The sequence below is a fragment of the Molossus molossus genome, unplaced genomic scaffold (genome assembly GCF_014108415.1).
Source record: "Molossus molossus isolate mMolMol1 unplaced genomic scaffold, mMolMol1.p scaffold_m16_p_7, whole genome shotgun sequence".
Lineage (NCBI taxonomy): Eukaryota > Metazoa > Chordata > Mammalia > Chiroptera > Molossidae > Molossus > Molossus molossus.
Window position 1 is genome coordinate 48,707,070 of NW_023425401.1, and position 20,325 is coordinate 48,727,394.

The following is a 20,325-nucleotide window of genomic DNA, read 5'->3' on the forward strand; positions in this document are numbered from 1 at the left end:
GCTAAATATATTAAGGAAAACTAACTGCTGTTCTCCATGGTACTCCATTTTATAGTCTCCATAAGTTGAAATAATTTCATGAAAATATCCAAATTTTTCAATGAAATCAGTTATTTTCTTAAACTTATTAAATTATTGTTTCTGATGCTATTATGACCCATATCTTTATCTATATTAATATATTATATCATTATATTGTATAATTAAATACAGCAAATATTAGATGCAAAGAAATTGACGTGAGAAAAAATAATTTGGGGAAAAGCTACTTAATATACATTGTTTAATGTGTTAATTAAAAAATTAAATAGCCCTGGCTGGTTCGCTAAATGGTTAGAGCATCAGCTTGCAGACCAAAGGGTCTTGGGTTCAATTCCCAGCCTGGGTTGCAGGTTCAATCCCTCTCCCCAGCTGGGGTTGTGTGGGAGGCAAGCAATTGATGTGTCTCTTTCACATCTATGCTTCTTGCACTCGCTCTCTCTCTTTCCCCCCTTTCCCCCTTCCTCCATCTCTTCCCCCCACTCCCTCTAAAAATCAATGGAAAAATATCTCAGGTGAGGATTAACAAAAAAGTAAAACAAAAAATAAATTAATGTAAGTACTTCCCCTGAAATTAGGATTTCCTTGCTTATTGTTTTTCATTTTAATATTTCCCCAAAAATATCTTTTCTGAATTCTCCAGACCATCCTATACAAAAGTGTACAAGGAAACTGAACAGACTGATTCTCAAATGTATTCCAATGCATTTGGGGAAACACAAAAATGAAACCTGAGAAACAAGTTTCTCAGACTATTCGTCTCAAAACTTCAGTTATTAAATAATAGATGAGATCACGCAGAGAAAGAGGTGCAGGCCAATGTTGGATGGGTAGGTCATTCAATTTTACAAGCAGTAGGTATTAGCGAATTTAATTTGGAAAGTCACAATGATAAGCCTGTGACAAGTCTGTAAATACAGACTTTGTGTATTTAATATATCTACCTCAAAGTAAACACTCAGAATTGGTATTCATAATAACACATTTGTTTTTAATAGTTTATTTTTTCATGTTATGAACTTAAAACTATTTCTACTGAAAGTAAAATGTTCAGAAATTAAAAGTTTATATACTTTACCTAAACAGCAATAGAAGGTAGCTGAATCACACTGCACAATTCCGAGTGAACGTGCTCAGAGAAGCTTGGGTCACAATCACACTGTGGCTAGGTTTAGCTCCCCTGCTTTCTTATTTTTGGTGATATTGAATAAGAATGGTTCACTGAGCCCTGGCCGGTGTGGTTCAGCAGTTAGAGCATCGGCCTGCAGTCCAGAAAGACCCGGGTTCGGTTCCCGCTAGGGGCACGTACCTCGGTTGTAGTTTGTCACTGGCCCTGGTTGGTTGTGCGGGTGGCAGCCACTCGATGTGTCCCTTTCACATCGATGTTTCTCTCTCTCTCTCTTTCTCTTTCTCTCTCTCTCTCCCTCCCACTCTACCTGAACAAAAAACGGAAAATGTCCTCGAGTGAGGATAAAAAAAAAGAATGGTTCACTGAGACCCCCTATAGCATTATTACAATTGGTATTTCTATCTCACTAATGAAGTTAAGTGAATGAGCTCTTGTGAAATGAACCAAATTCTTTAATAAGTAATTTCTTTGTATACAATTCTCCAAGTTTGTATGTGCATATATTTTTTAATTTCCACCTCTAAATGCATGCTTTTCTTTTTTAATCCTCATCTGAGGATATACTTTCTTATTGATTGTAGAGAGAGAGGAAGGGAGAGCGAAGACTGAGAGATGTCTATTTGACACAGAAACATGAATGGGTTGCTTCCTGTACATGCCCCAACCAGGAATAGAACCTGCAACCTAGGTATGTGCCCTGACCAGGCATCAAACCCAAAACCTTTAGGTGTACAAGGACGATGCTCCAACCAACTGAGCAATCCAGCCAGGGCCATCCTTTTCTTTTTTACAACTATTACAAGCATATTATTTACAACAGGTTATTGAAATCACTCTGTGCATTAAAAAGTAATGTTGCCTCTGTAACCACTAGTCCACCACTGGAATCCAAGCATTCTGTCTTAACCCATTAGTTAAGGCTGATTACAAGTTCTGGCTCCTACAGAGGAAAGCCTCCTTTTTACTGTATCACTGCATCAATTAGAAATGGAAATTCACCAAAGCAGTTGCAGCAGACCACGACCAATTAGCAAATAATGAATAGAGAGGAAAGGCTGTGGAGCCTTCATCCGGACATAGCTGTTCTGGTCCGGTTGTAAGGCCAGGCTGAATATTAATTAAACAATGAATCCAGCTACAAGAGCAACAAGAACACTGTTGAGTTTCCTGAGTTAACTGGTTTAAGCAGCTGTTCTCTCTTTGCAGATGATGTGACTCAGAAGTACTGAGTGGATGAAGAGAATTAGAAGGAAAATATGAGTTGGATGACACTGCATAAATTATATATTAAGAACTTAAATATTTGTACTTTTGAATTACTGAATTATAATAAGAAGAACAAAATTTAAATTATAAATTTAAATATTATCTTTGCAAAAACATAAGTTTAGCTAATCATAGTATATTTTATGAAGAAGTTAATTTTTTATGAATTCAGATTTGTCCAGTTCTTCAGGTAATTAAAATGATATAACCCTTTAGATTTACCTTATGAAAAAACTAGAGCATTAATTCTTCAGAGGCAATTTATTTAACATACTAGAAAAAAAATGTGTGTTTTTTTAAAACATGTTTGCATTCATTTTTCAGAGAGAGAGAAAGGGAGAGACATAGAAACCGATATGAGAGAGAGACATGGATCAGCTGCCTCCTGTACACCCCCTACTGGGCATCGATCGAGCCTGCCATCTGGGCATATGCCCTGACCAGGAATCAACAGGGACCTCTCAGTCCATGGGGCCATGCTCAGTTCACTGAGCCACACCAGCCGGGCAAGAAAAGAATGTTTTAAAGTTAACATGAAAAGTAAGTTTATAACATTAGTGATCAAAAAAAATTGAAGAAATAATTATAGTTCTTAAGGATTAGATTCACTGTTAAGCCTCCATGTATTCTCCTACTACTAATTATGATATATAAAAGAGAAGGAAGAAACAGTCTAAAACAAGCCGACTTTGGTGGGGAAAGAACAGTAAGCAGACGAAGCTGTGCAATAACAAAAAACGGTAGCAAGTTAAAAAATACTGTAGGACATAGTAAAGCAAAAATATATACATTTTCTAAATACGACACAGACAAAGACAGGAATGAAAACGACACAAAAACAAATTAAGTAAAAAATGATACTGATCACTGCAATAACCTGTTTATGAAATTTGAAAGCAAACATAGACGTTCTTTAAATAAAATATATTGAGGTTACTGGTAATAGTTACAAGGATAATATTTTAAAAAGTTAGAATAGTCCTGATCAGTGTGCTAAGTGGTTAGAGCGTCAGCCCATTCACCAAAGGATCATGGGTTGGATTCCCCATTTCCGGTCAAGGACACATATCTGAGCTGCAGGTTTGATTCCCCAGGACTGGTCATGGCATGTGCTAGAGGCAACCAATCAATGTGTCTCTCTCACACTGATGTTTTTCTCTCTCTCTAGCTATCTCCCTCCTCCCTCCCTGCTACTGTCTCTAAAATCAATGGATAAAATATCCTCGGGTGAAGATTAACAACAAAATAATAATAATAATAATAATAATAAAGTTGGAATACACAATCTGAGAACATTTTCAAATTAAACAGATGCATTTTTAGTTTGCATGATGGATGACTCACCTATTCCAGGGCCTAGCACAATTAGAATAAGGGCCATTAAAATCACAATACAGGTAAATTTGATGACAAGAAGATTAGGGGGCTGATTTAAATTCCAGGGATAGTGTGAGATTTCCAAATCACCAGCATTAGAGCGGGGTGCAATACTATGAAAATACACACATATTTCTTTTTTTCTTTTAATAAATATGTGAACTAAATTTTGGGGATGATTACTATTGGATTTCAGATAGTCCAAAAGTTCAATATAGCACAACTTCATGGAAACCATATATATATATATATATATATATATATATACACTTCAATGAGATCATTCTATTTCTAAAAATTTTAAAGCAAATTTTATACTATAAATATTATAATAGACAAATACACTTTTCAAAATACTGCTAGAGCTAAAAAGTTTTTTAAAAAAAAAAAAACTTTTCAAGGTGGAAAGATCAATTACTTTCCCTTTATATCTGAGACAAAGACCTGCTAATGCCACACAACTAAGGTCCAGTCCAAGAGCCCAGGCTCCAGAACTCCAAGATCCCACCATATTGACAGTAAAATGAAAACCTCTCTATGGCCTGCTTATGATTCCCTAGGATCCATATCCTGCCTGACCACTCATCCAGCTCTCCCATGCTGCTTCTCCTGGCTCAGTATGTTCCTAGCGCAGTAGCCTGTTTTCTGCTCCTTACACACGTCATGCTCTTCCTGGTTTAGATTTCCTTGAACTGGCTGTTTCTCTTGCTGGATAGGGTTTCCCCTGGTCTGCTTTCATGGCATCAAATTGTTCTTCAGGTCTCAGTCGAAAAACAGTCTTGGACATTCCCCCATCAAAATTATCCCCCACAGAATCTTGACACTATCGCCCTATTTACTACCCTCAGAGCACTACTTTACTTGAATTATTTAACTTTTTATTTGCCCATGTTTGTTGTCTGACAGCCTAAAATAAAGTTCCTTGAGGGCAAGAGATCCCATTGACATGATTCAGTTGTAACCTTAGCACCTAGTGTATCACTTAGAACTGTATGTGTTTGCCATATGAACTTTATTTGTTGAGTAAATAAATAAATAAAGGTGAATCCATGTTTTCTGGTCCCAAAACTTATGCTTTTTTTCTGGGATAAACATTGGAAGCAATTTTAAATGGGCAGGCAGTGCCTCAGTCAGGAATCCAGGTTCTCAATCTCATTCCAACTCTATGAATCCTTGCTATGTCTCCTTAGATTTTTTTTTTTAAAGACATAGAGGAAAACAAGATCTGTATGGTTCCTTCTAGCTCTAAAAATTCTAATTCTGAAATCTATGAATTTTAACTTAAAGCAAATTGTCTACAGAGCTTTTGTTTTTGTTTTTTTCTTACTGCCAACTAACTGCAAGAAAATTTTGATGGTGAAATGCTGGTATAAAGAAGCATTTACCATTAGAGTCTCAGTGACCAAACCCTTTGTTCTTAAGAATCTATATTTTAATTTAGTGCAATATATTCATATCATAAAGCTACAGACATCAGTCAGTCAAACAGATAATTTGTAAGTGCATATGGATGAAAATGTTAGACTTTTCTTCTCAATTTCACAGGTTTTATTCTTTCAGTTATATCACTGATAGTCAAGACCATCTTTTTTATAAGACCTTAAATGAAAATAAATACACTATCTATCAGTTGTTTCCAAAAGAATTCACTGGAGGGTTGAAATAAAACAGAACTTATACCTATTTATAGTAGGTGTAGTAAGAAGAAGAAAAAAAAGAAGAGCAAGAAATTGAAAACTTATTTGAAAAAATAATTACAGAAAACTTTCCTAACTTGGTGAAGGAAACAGACATACAAGTCCAGGAAGCACAGAGAGTCCCAAACAAGATGAACCCCAAGATGCCCACACCAAGACACACCATCATCAAAATGAAAAAGGTTAAAGACAAAGAGAGAATCTTAACAGCAGCAAGAGAAAAGTAGTTAGTTACCTACAAGGGAGCTCCCATAAGACTGTCAGCTGATTTCTCAAAAGAAACTTTACAGGCCAGAAGGGAGTGGCAAGAAATATGCAAAGTGATGAAAAGCAAGGACCTACAACAAAGATTACTCTGTCCTGCAAAAGTATCATTTAGAATCAAAGGACATATAAAGAGTTTTCCAGACAAGAAAAACTAAAGGATTTTATCACCACCAAACCAGCTAAATTAAATGTTGAAGGGTCTTCTTGAAGAAGATCAAAAATATGAACAATAAAATGGCAATAAATACGTCTCTATCAACATTTGAATCTACAAACCAAATGAACGAGCAGAACAGAAACAGACGCATAGAATACAGAGAACTTTTTGTTGGTTGTCAGATGGGAGAGGGTTAGGCGGATGGGAGAGAAAGGTGAAGGGATTAAGAAGTACACATTGGTTGTTAGACTCAGGAATCTCAAAGGGAAGGAGTAAGGTGGGAGGGAGGAAGGGAAGAGATTAAACCAAAGTGGGGGGGGTCAATGGGTGAAACAAGGGGGGGACATCTGTAATACATTCAACAATAATGATAAGAGAAAAACAGAAAGGTTACTAATATTTACTACAGAGAGTGACATTAGCACTCCCCCTCCTCCTGCCTTACTGTGTGTGAGCTGATCTTCGGTCACCTGTTACACTCCAGGCACCACAGGAGAAAGGGGCAATTCCCCACACCGACAAGTAGGCAGCTGCCTTCCCACTGCTACCGTCACTTTCAATGTAGTATTCTATACCTTATTGGCAATTTACATATTATCTTTTCTGGTTTGACCTATTTTATATGGACAAGTAGTTTTAAAAATATCCACAAATTAATAACAATTAAAGATGAAATTCTAGGCTCTGGCTGGTTTGGCTCAGTGGTTGGAGAGTTGACCTGCAGACCAGAGAGTCCAGGGTTCTGTTCCCGCGAGGGGCACGTACCAAAAAAAAAAAAGATGAAATTCTAGCAATGGGAATTGCACTGAACAACGAGAAAATGACAGAGATGATGCTTCTGTTTATTCCCAGAATTAGCTCTTCTTCAACCTCATTATAAGATAAAAACAGTAATTTTATTAATTAGGCAAAATGGTGCAAAAAGACTATTTTTAAAAAAATGTTTTTACTGATTTTTAGAGAGAGAGGAAGGGAGAGGGGAGGGAGAGATATAAAAACATTGATGAGAGAGAAACACTGAATGGCTGCCTCCTACATGCCCACTACTGGGGTTCAAGCCTGCAACCTGGGCATGTGCCTTGACTGGGAATCTAACTGGGTGACCTCTTTTTGCATGAGATGACCTCAATCAAATGAGCCACATGGGCAGGGCTCAAGAAGACTATTTTAAATACAATTTATATTTAGTATTGATAATAATATAATGTGTTCATAGAGCCTGTTGATGTATTTCCAATGGCAATTGAAGTCATCATAATTAACAAAGGCATTTAATAACTAGCATTCAGTTTACACTTTTTCTTCTAGTGACTTTTAATTGTATGCCACTTTAAACCAATACTTTGTAAAATTTCACTAAACAAAGATTTTGAAGTCCCTTTGAGCTTTATCAACACATACTAGTTAAGTAGTAAATACAAAGAATTTATAAGTAATTATTCTCATAGAGGGAGGTACATTTTTAAAACTGATATGCATGTGCGAGCAAAGAAAGGTTGAGAAATCATTCAAAACAATTCACTCTCCATCTCTGTACAAAAAGATAGATTTAAATACCCACATACTGCACTGAATTCTCCAAACTTAATGATTATTAAGTTCTAAATATATATGCCATACACTACTTCTGGAAAGAAAGAACTGGATGCGGAAACTACAAGAGAATTATTCATGCTCCAAAAAAATCCTAAGAATCAATGTTTAAACTATCCTTGCAAAATGAGCATGTGCTCACATGCACATAGCATTAAAATTTTTTCTAAATAGACTCAAAATTTTAAAAGAAACCCCCAAAACATAAAGCAGAATTTCTAGAAGAATTTGAATCTAATCTAATCTACCTCTTTCATTCATTTTACAGTTTTTTCCCCCAATGACTCCTAATGTGGTCATATTTCACACAGGATTGCATGCATTAATTTTAAGGTATCCATGGTAAATATCACCAGGAATAGTAGATTAGATCAGTGAAGATTTATGATTCAAAGTCTAACAATCTTTTTAATCATAGAGATTTTATTTTACCTACTGCAAATCACTGTCAATGATGAAACTGGCTGGATAAAATATAAGTCAAATACATCACCATTAAATATGGACAGAATAATGGATAGGTACAATCAATTAAAATTTGAAAGCAAAACCGTCTCCAAAATGTTTAACCTCAGTCTTGATTTACAATAGCTCTTGCAGGTCCCTCTCCCTTCCCCATGGGTGCCCACACACAGCACAGCCCACCGCTCCTGCTGTGGACCTCACTGCCCGCCTGTGTTCAATTCCCCGAACCATCAAATACCTAGTGTGTGACTTAAGCTCACCAAGGTTTACTTGTCTTACCTGAAAATCACTAGAATAACAGTACGTGTTACAAAAGATTAGTGTGAACTTCAAACGTTAAGACTGCATATAAAGCATTTACTGCCTAGTAAAGAACAAGTATACATATGTCAACTTTATTATAATCCAATCCAAACACAAAAGCAACTCTGACTAAACTAGTTATTACACAGAAGCAATTAATATTCCATCTCTATGCCATCACCTATTTGAGGATTCAACATCAATTATCAGCAGAGCCTAAAATAAAGGTTATATACTATAAAACAGTAAAAAAAGAGAGAGAGAAAAAATCTAGACTTTGATTTTTTAATAATTAGAACAGATTTCATCACTGACGCATATTCTTTCTAGAATCAGGTTTATTTGTTTATATAAGTAAAATAAAATCATGAAAGATTGGGCTTTCAAAAAGGCATTTAGTTGGGACATTATGTTGGAATTAATTTTAACACAGACAAGACTCTGCTAAGAAAATAAATAGCAACATCAATATGCAAGGAAATTCAGAAGACTAGCCCAAAGTCCCAGACAAGTCAAATTTTTAACATGATCAATAACATAAAACGTAGCAAATAAATCAACTCAATTTATCAACATGGGAATTCAAAGTTAAACTTATTTCATTTGGATTTTAGTCGGAAACATAGATTTTGGAATTAGGTTAATAAGAGTCTGTAATGATCTGCATTCTCTTTGCTTGCTCTGGGATTAACAGTGCAGCTTGCTGGCACAACTCAAGCCTTCTAGGGAATTTGCTTCACTAATTTTGAGGGAATCTAAGAACTTATTGAGACAGTTGTTTCTAAAACACTAAGCCAGGAACCTAAGCAAATTTCAAAACTAAGTAAAACTTAGATGTGGAATTTCATAAATAACTGTTGCATTTTCTTTCAAATCTGGATATATAATATCTACAATAATACTATGACAAATTTCAGCATTGTGTTTATTTTATTTCAAGTGCCTTTGAAGATTCTACTCTTATTTTTATTTTGTTTTGCATTGTCTTAAGTCTTTTACATAAATGCTAGAACTATATTCATAAAAATAAAATGAAAAATAGTTCCATTACCCTTTCATTATTGACACATGTACACAAACGTGCTCCATTTCAAGCTAAAACCACATCAAATCAATCTTAAATGTACTGTAATAGTATTAATAATTTTTATTTTTAAAAATTTACTCATTAACATTTCAGGATTACCACTATGAAACAGAAAATGTTCTACATGCTTTATATGTGTTAACCAGTTTAATTTTCGCAGTAACAATATGAGATAGGTACTGCTATTACTTTTACTTACAGACCAAAAATGTAAAACATGGAGAGATTATATGACTTGGCCAATGTCATCCTGCTAGAAAATGGCAGAGCTGGAATTTAAATCCAGGCCGGGGTGCCCCAGAATACGATTTCTTAACTATCATACGCTATCTCCTCTGTATAACTGTGTATGGAGATCATTATTTAAGGGGGAAAAACAGTTGTAGAGTGAAGTGTTTAGGAGTAAAATGTCATCTTTCTAATTTCTTTTAATTCAATAACTATTTCTCCTAATCATATGGTGAATCAGACAGACCTCTAGTTTGATGAAATAATACAGTAAGCCTGATTTTATATTTCACAGATATTCATAATAACTTAAGCTTATCAGCTCTGTCCACACATAGAACCAAAAATCCTGACCTTATATCACCTGTAGTAATTCCAAATAAATATTCTAACTCTGCTACTTATTCCAAACTTGAATCCGTTTTAGACAAATGGGAAACCACACTGTCGGTTTCGACATCACCCTCAGTCCCGGTGCCCACTGGGAGGTCAGTGAGAGGAAGGGCGAAGAGATGAGGAAACAGTGTCCCTCTGCTACTACCTCCTGCAGCCTCCCCGGCACATGAACCACGGGAAACAGATGTTTATCTTAAAAATTAATTCAAACAGAGTTCATCATCAAAGCAGCTTTGCCATTCCTTTCTTAACTTTATGTCCACCCAATCTTGAAACAAAACCAACATGTTCATGTCCACCATGCTTGCAAGGCCTTTCCCGTTTACTTTGCAAGGTGACCAAATCTTCACAGATGCTGTGTAAGTAACATGGGTATTGAAACACAAACACTCTCCCAACTTAACAAGTGTTATTCTCCATTATTACTCTAAACAATGAAAGAGAGAACGTAAGATCTTTACCTCAAGTTGCTAAAAATTTAATAGAGATTATCCCTGTAGCAAATACTGTCATGTAAGGTATCATATACTATTAAAGCCAAAAATGTGTAAAAAGTTGTTTAGAACACCATTTGCTATCTAGGAAAGCCAAGAAAAGCTTCAAAGGGAGTTAATATTTGAACTGGTTTTTAACTACTTGACACTTGATTAGAAAATTGTAGGATAGCATAATCAGGTAATCAGAAGAGATACAGTTTTAACATTAACCAGCACACTGGATACAGGAATAGTCACCTTTAGTTTCAAGGGGAAAAAGTGTCTAAAAGACCACAGTCATGTTTTTTATCTTAAGAGACATTAATTCTCCCTCTTACTTCAGTCAATGCTTTAGCTAAATCTGGCTGTCACTAAGTATTTATTTTTATACCCACAAGGTGAATATAAATAACATTGATCTAAGTAGAGTAGCAGAGATACTAAAAAATGACCCTGAGAAATTGTCCTATATCAAAGTCCTTGAAAAGTTTATAGCCTGATAGCTCCCCACAAACTAATTCAGATGTAGCTAATAGAAAGGTTACATTCTAAAGGAATAACTGACCACCTTTAAATACTTGCTTGACCTTTAACTGAGGCTATGTATCATCATTATAATGAACAAAATCAATAGATTATACTTAAATATACCATTCTTTATATTTAAATCTTAACTAGGTGACAGGCCGTCATAACACAATATGGAAGAATAATACGAATCAGAAGAGTCCAAATTTAATCTGGAATCTACCGTGTACTAAATCTGTGCCCTTCTTTGTATGATTTATTTCTATTATGAAAACTGCTCTGTCTTCATCTCCAGCTACACACTTCATCTCCAGTCTACATTCCTCACTCTGGCTGTCACTTTTCCTTAAATAGTGGTGTTCTAAAGAGTCCAACCTGTACTATCTTAAGGCATTATTATTGTATGTTGTGTCGATGTGTGAAGCAGGCTGACAGTAAGGCAATAGGGAGTAGTGGAATTGTGGTAAACTGCAGAATGTATCAATCCAAATGCACTGAGACTCATTTTGTTTTTAATATTGTATCAGCATAGCACAATTTATCTGTAGCTGAATTTGGCCTCACTGTATATGTAGCTTCACGTTTGCTGGAAAATTTCAGCCACTTGTTTTCAAAGTCCACTCATAAGCTAAGCATGAAACTATTCTAGGCCAAACTAAATATCGAGCTGCTTTGTAGAAATTTCCTCTTGGACATCCTTGAGCAAGTTTTTGGTATAAATGTTACTGATATTTTAAAAATCTGCCTGAAAGAAACTCTGTAGGCCTTTCAAATCTATAATTACTTACACCTTACTTTGAAGACTTGAATGCTTTCTTCCATTCAACCTTGGAATATTATTTCTAAGCTGTATGCTTTGGCTTGACCTTTGGTCACACATGACTTATGGTTTACATCTCTGTATTTTGTCCTCCGTATATGTTATCTTTTCTCCCCTTTTTTCTTTTTTTGCTTTTTTGAGATTCTGGAAGTATTTTCCATTTCCCTTGGGCACCATCAATGAATAATTTGCATTGTCAAATTTGTTAGTTCTTCCAAAGTAATTAAGTTTTAGCAGTTTTTGTTTTGATGATTTTATTTCAATCTATTTGGCACAGATCACTGGCTTTGCTTCGGAGACACAAAGCATACATTTAATGTTGTTTTCCTTTTTCCTGAAGTATCTGAAGTAACACTATTTCAGGAAAAAAGCTTCCTCTGTATCTTTAATAATACAGTATTTCTACTGTGCTGTTACTGAAATTTTCATCCATTCCTCCATTGACTACTTCTATTTTATTAGTTGTAAATAAAGAAAGATCAATCTAGTCTTTCTTCAGAATTAAGATTATCTAGTCTCAGGACTGGGAAACAGTCAAATGGTACAGACTTCATTTTAAGCATTGTTTTTTCTTGATGCTGTCCGATCTGTAAGCTTGAGGGTAGAGAATGAAGTAAGCACGATTCTGGCCAACAGTATCAGGGTGTATATTTCAGTTCAGATCCTCCATACTACAGAGACTCACTCAGGTCTGGGCTGAAATTCGGGATGAAGTGAAAGGGCCTCTTTAAAAACAAGGTTACATACAGAGAGCAGAAATGGAATATATAATTCTGACTCTGCAGTTCTTCAACCCTTTCATATTTGTGTAAAATGAAACTTGTATTTTAACCTAGATTTGCTACTGGAAAAACCCTTAGAGTGATTACAATGTACTGGTTGTTATAAAAGCTATGTTGGCTGCTACGGCAATGTAAGAGCACCCTCCAGAAACGTATACACAAGGGAAGGACCCAATAACATAATTTATAAAGACTGGTTGTGTCTCCAAGAAGAAACTGCCATGTTGGCCTGGAAAAAAACTAGTAAAGTTTCTTCAGGGTCTTAAATACCAAATAAAGGCAATAATAACTGTTTGAAGATCTTGACAATGGAAAAGGAACTATAAATAAAAGGTTTAGGAATATTTACATACTAAAATGTGTTTTATTAAGTCTAGGTAAAATTTTAGATGCATAAGAGAGCATTCCAAAAGCTCTTAAATAAATATTTGAGAACAATGCCTAAACTCGGATGGTGGTCATGGAGATGCAAAGGAAACGACAGATGCATAAAAGTTGACTAACAGAGAAAACGCCCACTATTCCACTAGAAGGAGTCATGGATAAACACATCTGCTTCTACTAATGCAGCACTGGGGGAAAGTTACAAATGACCACAGGCTCAAGATTTACAACCTTTTAGTCTCCTTAATTAGATATAATACTTAAAATAGAAACCTAAGAACTTATATACTTATATGCATAGCCCATGGACACAGACAATAATGTGGTGAAGGCCAGGGGTGGGTTAGGGGTTGGGTGAAGGAAAATGTGGGATATCTGTAATACTGTTAACAATAAAAATATCTATATTAAAAAAAATTGAAACTTTATTTAGATCTCAGATATTTATATCACCATTCAAATATGTGAGGACAAACTGATTCATTGATAGTATTGCTTCAATATTTAGTACTCCAATTAGTTCTTTTTGATGCATGAGATGATAAAAGCGCATTATATAATCTCTAATCACCAATTTTTAATAATGGATATGGCGTGGTGGAATCTGAGAAAATTATACATTTAAATTGGTATACAGAAGTCAGCGCAAAGAACAGTGATGATAAGCCCATTCAAATCAGAACAATGAGATGGCATTATGATTTGTGAGCGTTTGATAAATAAAATAATCAAGCACAAAATGTATAACATTTTGAGTATGGTAGCAATTAAATCCACCTATATTGCAAAACTTTTGGTGAGGGTGAGTAAATTTCATCATCCACTGAAGTCCAGCTTCATCAAATAAGCAAGTCTTCAAAAAAATTGTAAGCCTAAAAATCCTAAAGTAGAATATCAAAGTGCCACATTTACTTGCATGTCTTAACTTCCTTTCATTGTAAGATAGTAAATATTTCTATTGCAGAAAACAATGTGATCGTAGTGATCAAAACATACATTAAGACTAAAAATACTCAATACAGCACCTAATTTTATAATTATTTTGTAGTAAAAGACAATTTTTCCTCAGTTCCAAGTTAAAGAATTTGACTGTATTTAAATAATAGAAGCCACTCAGATTGGGTAGACTTTGGGCATTAATTTTCATATGTCAAGAAAAGCAATTTGTAGATATTTGTAGAAACTAATTATCTCCCAAGTAGTATTCTCCTTATTCTTTCTTTAGTACCAGAACCCTATATTTTTATTGGGTACATGCCTTTCCAGTGGGGGTGGATTATACTCCATTTCCTACTGCAAAGAGACAAGATAATTCACTAAGTTTCGGACAATGGTGCAGATAGAAGTAACGTGTACCATTTCCAGAACATGCCCTTAAAGGCAAAGAGCATGCCCACCATTGCCATTTGCCTCTTTCCTGTTATCTAGAATGCAAACTTCATTGTGGATAATGAAGCATCAGTCTTCAACCGCAACATGGAAAAGCTTTTTTGAGGAGAGTAGAAAACACGAGAGAAGGGCCCCAGGCTTGGATGATGGAGAGTTGTTGCCATTTTTGACCTTGTACAAAGAATTACACAGGAAAAACCAATAAACGTCTGTCTTGTTTTCACCACTTTTACTTTAGGTTTCTCTCTAACAGCCAAACCCAAATACTAGTCATAAAAATGGTTCATTTTATTCAAAGCCTGGGGTATACAAGTGCAATAATATTACTGTATCTAAAGAACTTTGAACTTTCCCACAGAATGTTTTAATATAGTATAAAATAATCATACAGTTCTCTAAAATTTCTCAAAAAGTTTACAGAAAACAGCCTAATTCCAGCAAAGTATTTTAGCAGAATTCCAAGAATATACAGAACTGGGATGAAATTTATGGATCACCTTGTTAACCATAGCTTGTCTTGGATATGAAAAAATAAAACAGTTTGCATTGAAATAGGTTTAAATATCCTTTGGGTGACTATAATTTTAGTGCTGGACAGGGGCACAAAACAAAATCTGATTCCTTTAGTGATGCTCTTTTCACTATACAATACTCTGCCACGTGTTCTCAGACTATTATTTATATATAATTTTTATATATAAAAAATAAAAGAAAAATAATTTCTCTAAATGATGGCTATCATTTTGTTGTTGTTGTTTTTGTTTGTTTGTTTTTATCCTCAACCAAGGACATTTTTGCATTCATCTTCAGATAGAGCGGGAGGGAGAGAGGGAGGAAGAGAGAGAGAGAAACATCAACGTAAGACACATCAAGTGGTTGCCACCCACACGAACCCAACCAGGGCCAGGGACAAACTGCAACCGAGGTACATGCCCTTAGCGGAACCGAACCCAGGACTTCCTTGTCCGTGTGCCGATGCTCTAACCGCTGAGCCAAACCAGCCAGGGCCCAGGGTCATCATTTCAAAGTTGATATTTTGCACATTATAGGGTTTTTATTTATTTTTCTGTAGTTCAACTCATGGCCTAAAAAAGAGAATGCATCCTTTTTATAAGCACAATTATAACCTACAGTAATATTAGAGACTCTTTGTATGGAAGATGGTTACAAGAAGGACAAGTTCAGTAGGTTCACTTATATTAATTAATATGTATTATTATGGTAATATGTATTTTTAATTCAGACAAAAAATGTGAAAACAAATGATAATTTTAGTATATTTATTTAATTTTTTTACTGATATACCCCAAGCTCTTAGAAAAATGCCTAAATTACAGGAGGCCTTCTAAAGATATAGAATAAAAAATAAGTATAGATAAATATTTTTTTCTGGTGACATAAATCAAATACAGGAGAATTTGAAACTTATGTATAAATTTTGTTTTATGATTTTGTAAATGCTTCCACTAAAATTAAGTGATAAAAATGTCTCCCTAATCTGTCTAAATGTGGCAATAAGTAACTTATTTGTGCTAAAATAATCCATGTCCTAAAGTCATTTGAACATGTACATTAGAGATATTCATTTAAAAAGGCATATTGAGCACATAATATGCTTTAAAGATTGAATAGTCAGGCCAGCTGTTCAGCTTCCAGGATGTCATTCACACTGTAGTTGGAATAACTGGCTTCTTCTGGTATATGCAGTTCAGGCCAGAGTAGACATGTCTAGTGACAGTGGTGACAGGAGCCAGGATACAGAGAAGGATGGGATCCAATCTCTGTCAACAATGCTAATGGAGTGCAGAGAATTTAAGTCAGTGCAATGGACTGAGGTCTGGACAGGGTACAATGTGAGTTCAGATGCAGAGAAACATATGGTATAGCTTCTCAGGTAGATGTCAATAATAAGCTGTTAAAGATCACATAGCACTGAAATTCCTCATTACCTTGTTGTGGCTAACTGGTGCTTTTCTTATGCTATGAAACATTGTCTGAAATTTTAAACCTGCTAAGTCAATGTGTTCTATAAAACCAGTCATCCCAGGAAAACTAAGTGTACCTTGGAATTTAATGGAAAATTTTTAATACTCACATCGAGATCGTCCTTTGCATTGTAGTAGACAACTTCATTACTCTGTTAAAAAAAAATAAAGAAAGAAATAAAGAATGCTGTATTGATTTGAGTAAAAGCAAAAGTATACAGGATGAAGCATTAAATACATTTGATTTAAACCCCTCATAATATTCCTTTCATAATATATTCCACAAAGACCCATAAAGATTAGCCAATATTTTTTACAAACATATTAAAACACTATATCAGTAATACTAGAAAAGCAAACTTCATATTGAGGGGAAATCTCAGTGTAAGTCCAACAGTTCGTCAAGAAAAAATAAAAATTCATAATATAAATAAATTATATATATCTACACACACATACCCAAACATACACACCTATGCACACCCCTAAACCATGAAATGATAAACAGGATAATTCAAGAAAAAATGTAAGGTAAGTGGCTTGTTAATACTTGGCTAAAACCATGACTTGAAAAAAAATATGTATCAGATGCTGACACTATTATTGAAGAACAATGTATCTTCACAAAACTGGGAGAATTTTCTCCATGAGATGCAGATAAGGGATCAAGAGTAACTGTGAATGTACAGAGCAAAAAATATCAGCTTGTCTAACACATTAATATTTTCAATTTCTACCAAAGTGGTGAATGAGTGTGTTGGTTCTTCAAGAATAAATGCACATGGACATTTATTCTAACCATCAAGGTTGCTGAAATATGTCAGAAATATAAATTATGGACATAAATTGTGTTATAGAAAAAAATGGAATGGAAAAAATGAATAAAACGATTGTCAAGGAATTTAAAATTCCTTTGCATCATCAAACAAGTGCTGGCGAGGGTGGAGGAAAGGGGACTCTAGCACACTACTGGTGGGAATGCAGACTGGTGTAGCCTTTATGGAAAACAACATGGTGTTTCCTCAAAAAATTAAAAATGGAACTGCCATTTGACCCGGTGATCCCACTTCTAGGAATATACCCTAAGAAGCCTGAAACACCAATCAGAAAGAATATATGTACCCCCATGTTCATAGCGGCACTATTTACAATTGCTAAGATCTGGAAACAGCCCAAGTGTCCATCAATAAATGAGTTGGATAAAAAGGCTGCATTACACATACACAATGGAATACTATGCACTTGTAAGAAAGATCTCTTATCCTTTGAGATGACATGGAGGGACCTGGAGAGTATTATCCTAAGTGAAATAAGCCAGTCGGAGAAAGACAAGTATCACATGATCTCACTTATTTGTGGAATATAACGAACAAAATTAGCTGATGAACAAAACAGACTCAAAGACACAGAAGTTCAGACTGACAAACCTCAGAGGAGGGAACAGGGGTGCATGTATGGGTAAACAGGGACATAGACAATAATGCTGGGAGGGGGGTGGAATGGGGAGGAGGGTGTCAATGGGGGGAAAAGGAGAAACATCTGTAACAAAAATAAATACATTTTTTAAAAAAAGAATCAACCAATGCAGTGGTTCTCAACCTTCCTAATGCCACGACCCTTTAATACAGTTCCTCGTGTTGTGGGGACCCCGAACCATAAAATTTTCATTGCTACTTCATAACTGTAATTTTCCTACTGTTATGTCTTAGGTGACTCCTGTGAAAGGGTCGTTCGACCCCCAAGGGGTCATGACCCACAGGTTGAGAACCTCTGAACCAATGAATGCATGAATGAGCGGAACAACAAATTAATGTTTCTCTCTCTTTCTCCCTCAAATCAATAAATAAGAAGTTTTTTAAAACTCTCTGTCCATCGCCCTTAAATAAAACTTCTTTTTGTATTTGAAACTAGATCTATGCAATGTAAAATAATCCATTTCCATTTTCTTTCCTCTCCTGAAGCAATTAAAAATATAGTTCATTTTCTGTATGCCTTCAGTAATAACAAGAGGACTATGTAAAAATGCACTTTCCTGTACCTCTTAATTATTTACAAATATGGATACTCTAAAATTGTATTAATGGAAAACAGTACACAAAAAGATATTTTAAGGAAATCACTTAGAGAAATAGACTGGATTAAAGCTTCTCTAACATATGTTCCCTACACAATTACTAGTTCTTCAAGCTATAATAAATGTTCCATAGTCAAAAGTATTCTCTGGTCATGGCTTTAGAATAAAGATAAAGTTAAAATTGTCTCTTTTCAGCAGGACTACATAGAGCCTCAGGCTATGAATGTACATTATAAATCTCCAAGAGAAAAATGGATCTTGCTTTGTTCCCCAGATTTATTTGCCCCAGAATCTGCTATTTTTTGGATGTGTGAAACATACCATGAGACTAAAGATCTATAAAATATAGGTGTCTCTGAAGCCCAAATAACCAAACCAAATACTATACAGACAAATATAAGAACATACAATTTATAACACTGAATGAAACACCTGAGTTTGAATTTATTTCATAGTCAATAAAACTTTTAAATTACCATTTAATGATTTTTAGAAGAATTAAGTAGCTAGAGAATTTTAACATGCATGTAAATTCTAATTCATGAAACATTTCTTACAGCATTCGTTTTGTAACAAAGTAAAAATACAAAACAAGAACTCATCATAAACACAAGCAAGAGAATCTGCTAAATTCACCGGAGACCCAAATCTAATTACTACTTTATTGATCCCTCATGCAACCCTGTAATTTATACTTAGCAGGCAATTTTCAACTAAGAATGTGAAGTCTATCAAAAGTTAAAACACTGAGTAAGTTTATCTTCACTTTAGACTTTATCTCTGCAGGTTCTTGCTTATATTTACAAAACTAAAATGTGCAGAAAACAAGGTGAAACTATTACATTTCAACATTCATTATATACCTATATGTACATACTGCTGTACCGAGAGAGACACAAAATAAGTTGAATATACACAAATAAGTAGAATGCTATCCTTTAGGTAAAACAATGGATACAGATGAATTATATAAAGCCACTCACATCTAGGACTACACTTGGTACACGGTACTTGAGTTAATGGACTAAACTGATTAGTAAACACTTTTTCTTATCTATTACACATAGTCACATATAACAAATAAAGAGAATTTATCTATTAAACTTGAGATTAAGAGTATCAGCTACAGTACCAGAAGAGGGTAAAAAATTATAAAGAAATGCTAGTTTAAATTCAAACTAAGTATTTTGATTCTATTAAGATAAACTGTGCCGGAAATTAAAATAAAAACTAACGCGTAGAAAACTAAGCTTATTTAAGAATATCCAAATGCTTTTTCCTTTGTTACTGTACTATATTTAATACAAAACCTTATTACCTCTTCTTTTAGAAGCTTTATTTTGCTTCTAAAACTGTTATTGGAAATGTATATTGCAAAGTTTATTTAAATGTTATACATTTGTACAAGGTTTTCTGGGCTTTGAAATACATATAATTCTAAAAAGTGGCTTTTTTTCTTTCACATAAACTATAAAAATACATTAGTTACAAAATAATACTACATGTCAAACATCATACTCGTTCTAAACTGGTTAATTTGTATTTCTATTTTTAAAAGGTTTTCTCTTTTAGATAATGTCAACTTTTTGCATGGTCAAAATATAAAGGCAAAAGAAAACAAGAGTGTGACTTTTTTTTTTAATTTTCAAGGTAGTTTTAATTAATTAATTTACTTTTTTTTTTATTCTTCACCTGGGGATATTCCTTCCATCTTTTATTCAGATAGCGTGGGAGGGAGAGAGAGGAAGGGACAGAGAGAGAAACATCGACCTGAAAGGGACACATCGAGTGGTTGCCACCCACACGACCAACCAGGGCCGGGGACAAACTGCAACCGAGGTACGTGCCCTTAGCGGGAACTGAACCCGGGTCTCTCCGGACCG

The 20,325-nt window shown here is 34.8% G+C and overlaps 1 protein-coding gene across 3 annotated transcripts in view; it reads right to left on the reverse strand.

Annotated features, from left to right (window-relative positions):
• Positions 1-20,325, reverse strand: part of CACNA2D1 (calcium voltage-gated channel auxiliary subunit alpha2delta 1) — a 509,634-nt gene that overhangs the window by 178,666 nt on the left and 310,643 nt on the right. For all 3 annotated transcript variants that reach the window (XM_036247167.1, XM_036247166.1, XM_036247165.1), the window contains exon 5: positions 16,479-16,520. In XM_036247167.1, the coding sequence (XP_036103060.1) occupies positions 16,479-16,520 (42 nt within the window). The remainder of the gene's footprint in view (positions 1-16,478; positions 16,521-20,325) is intronic.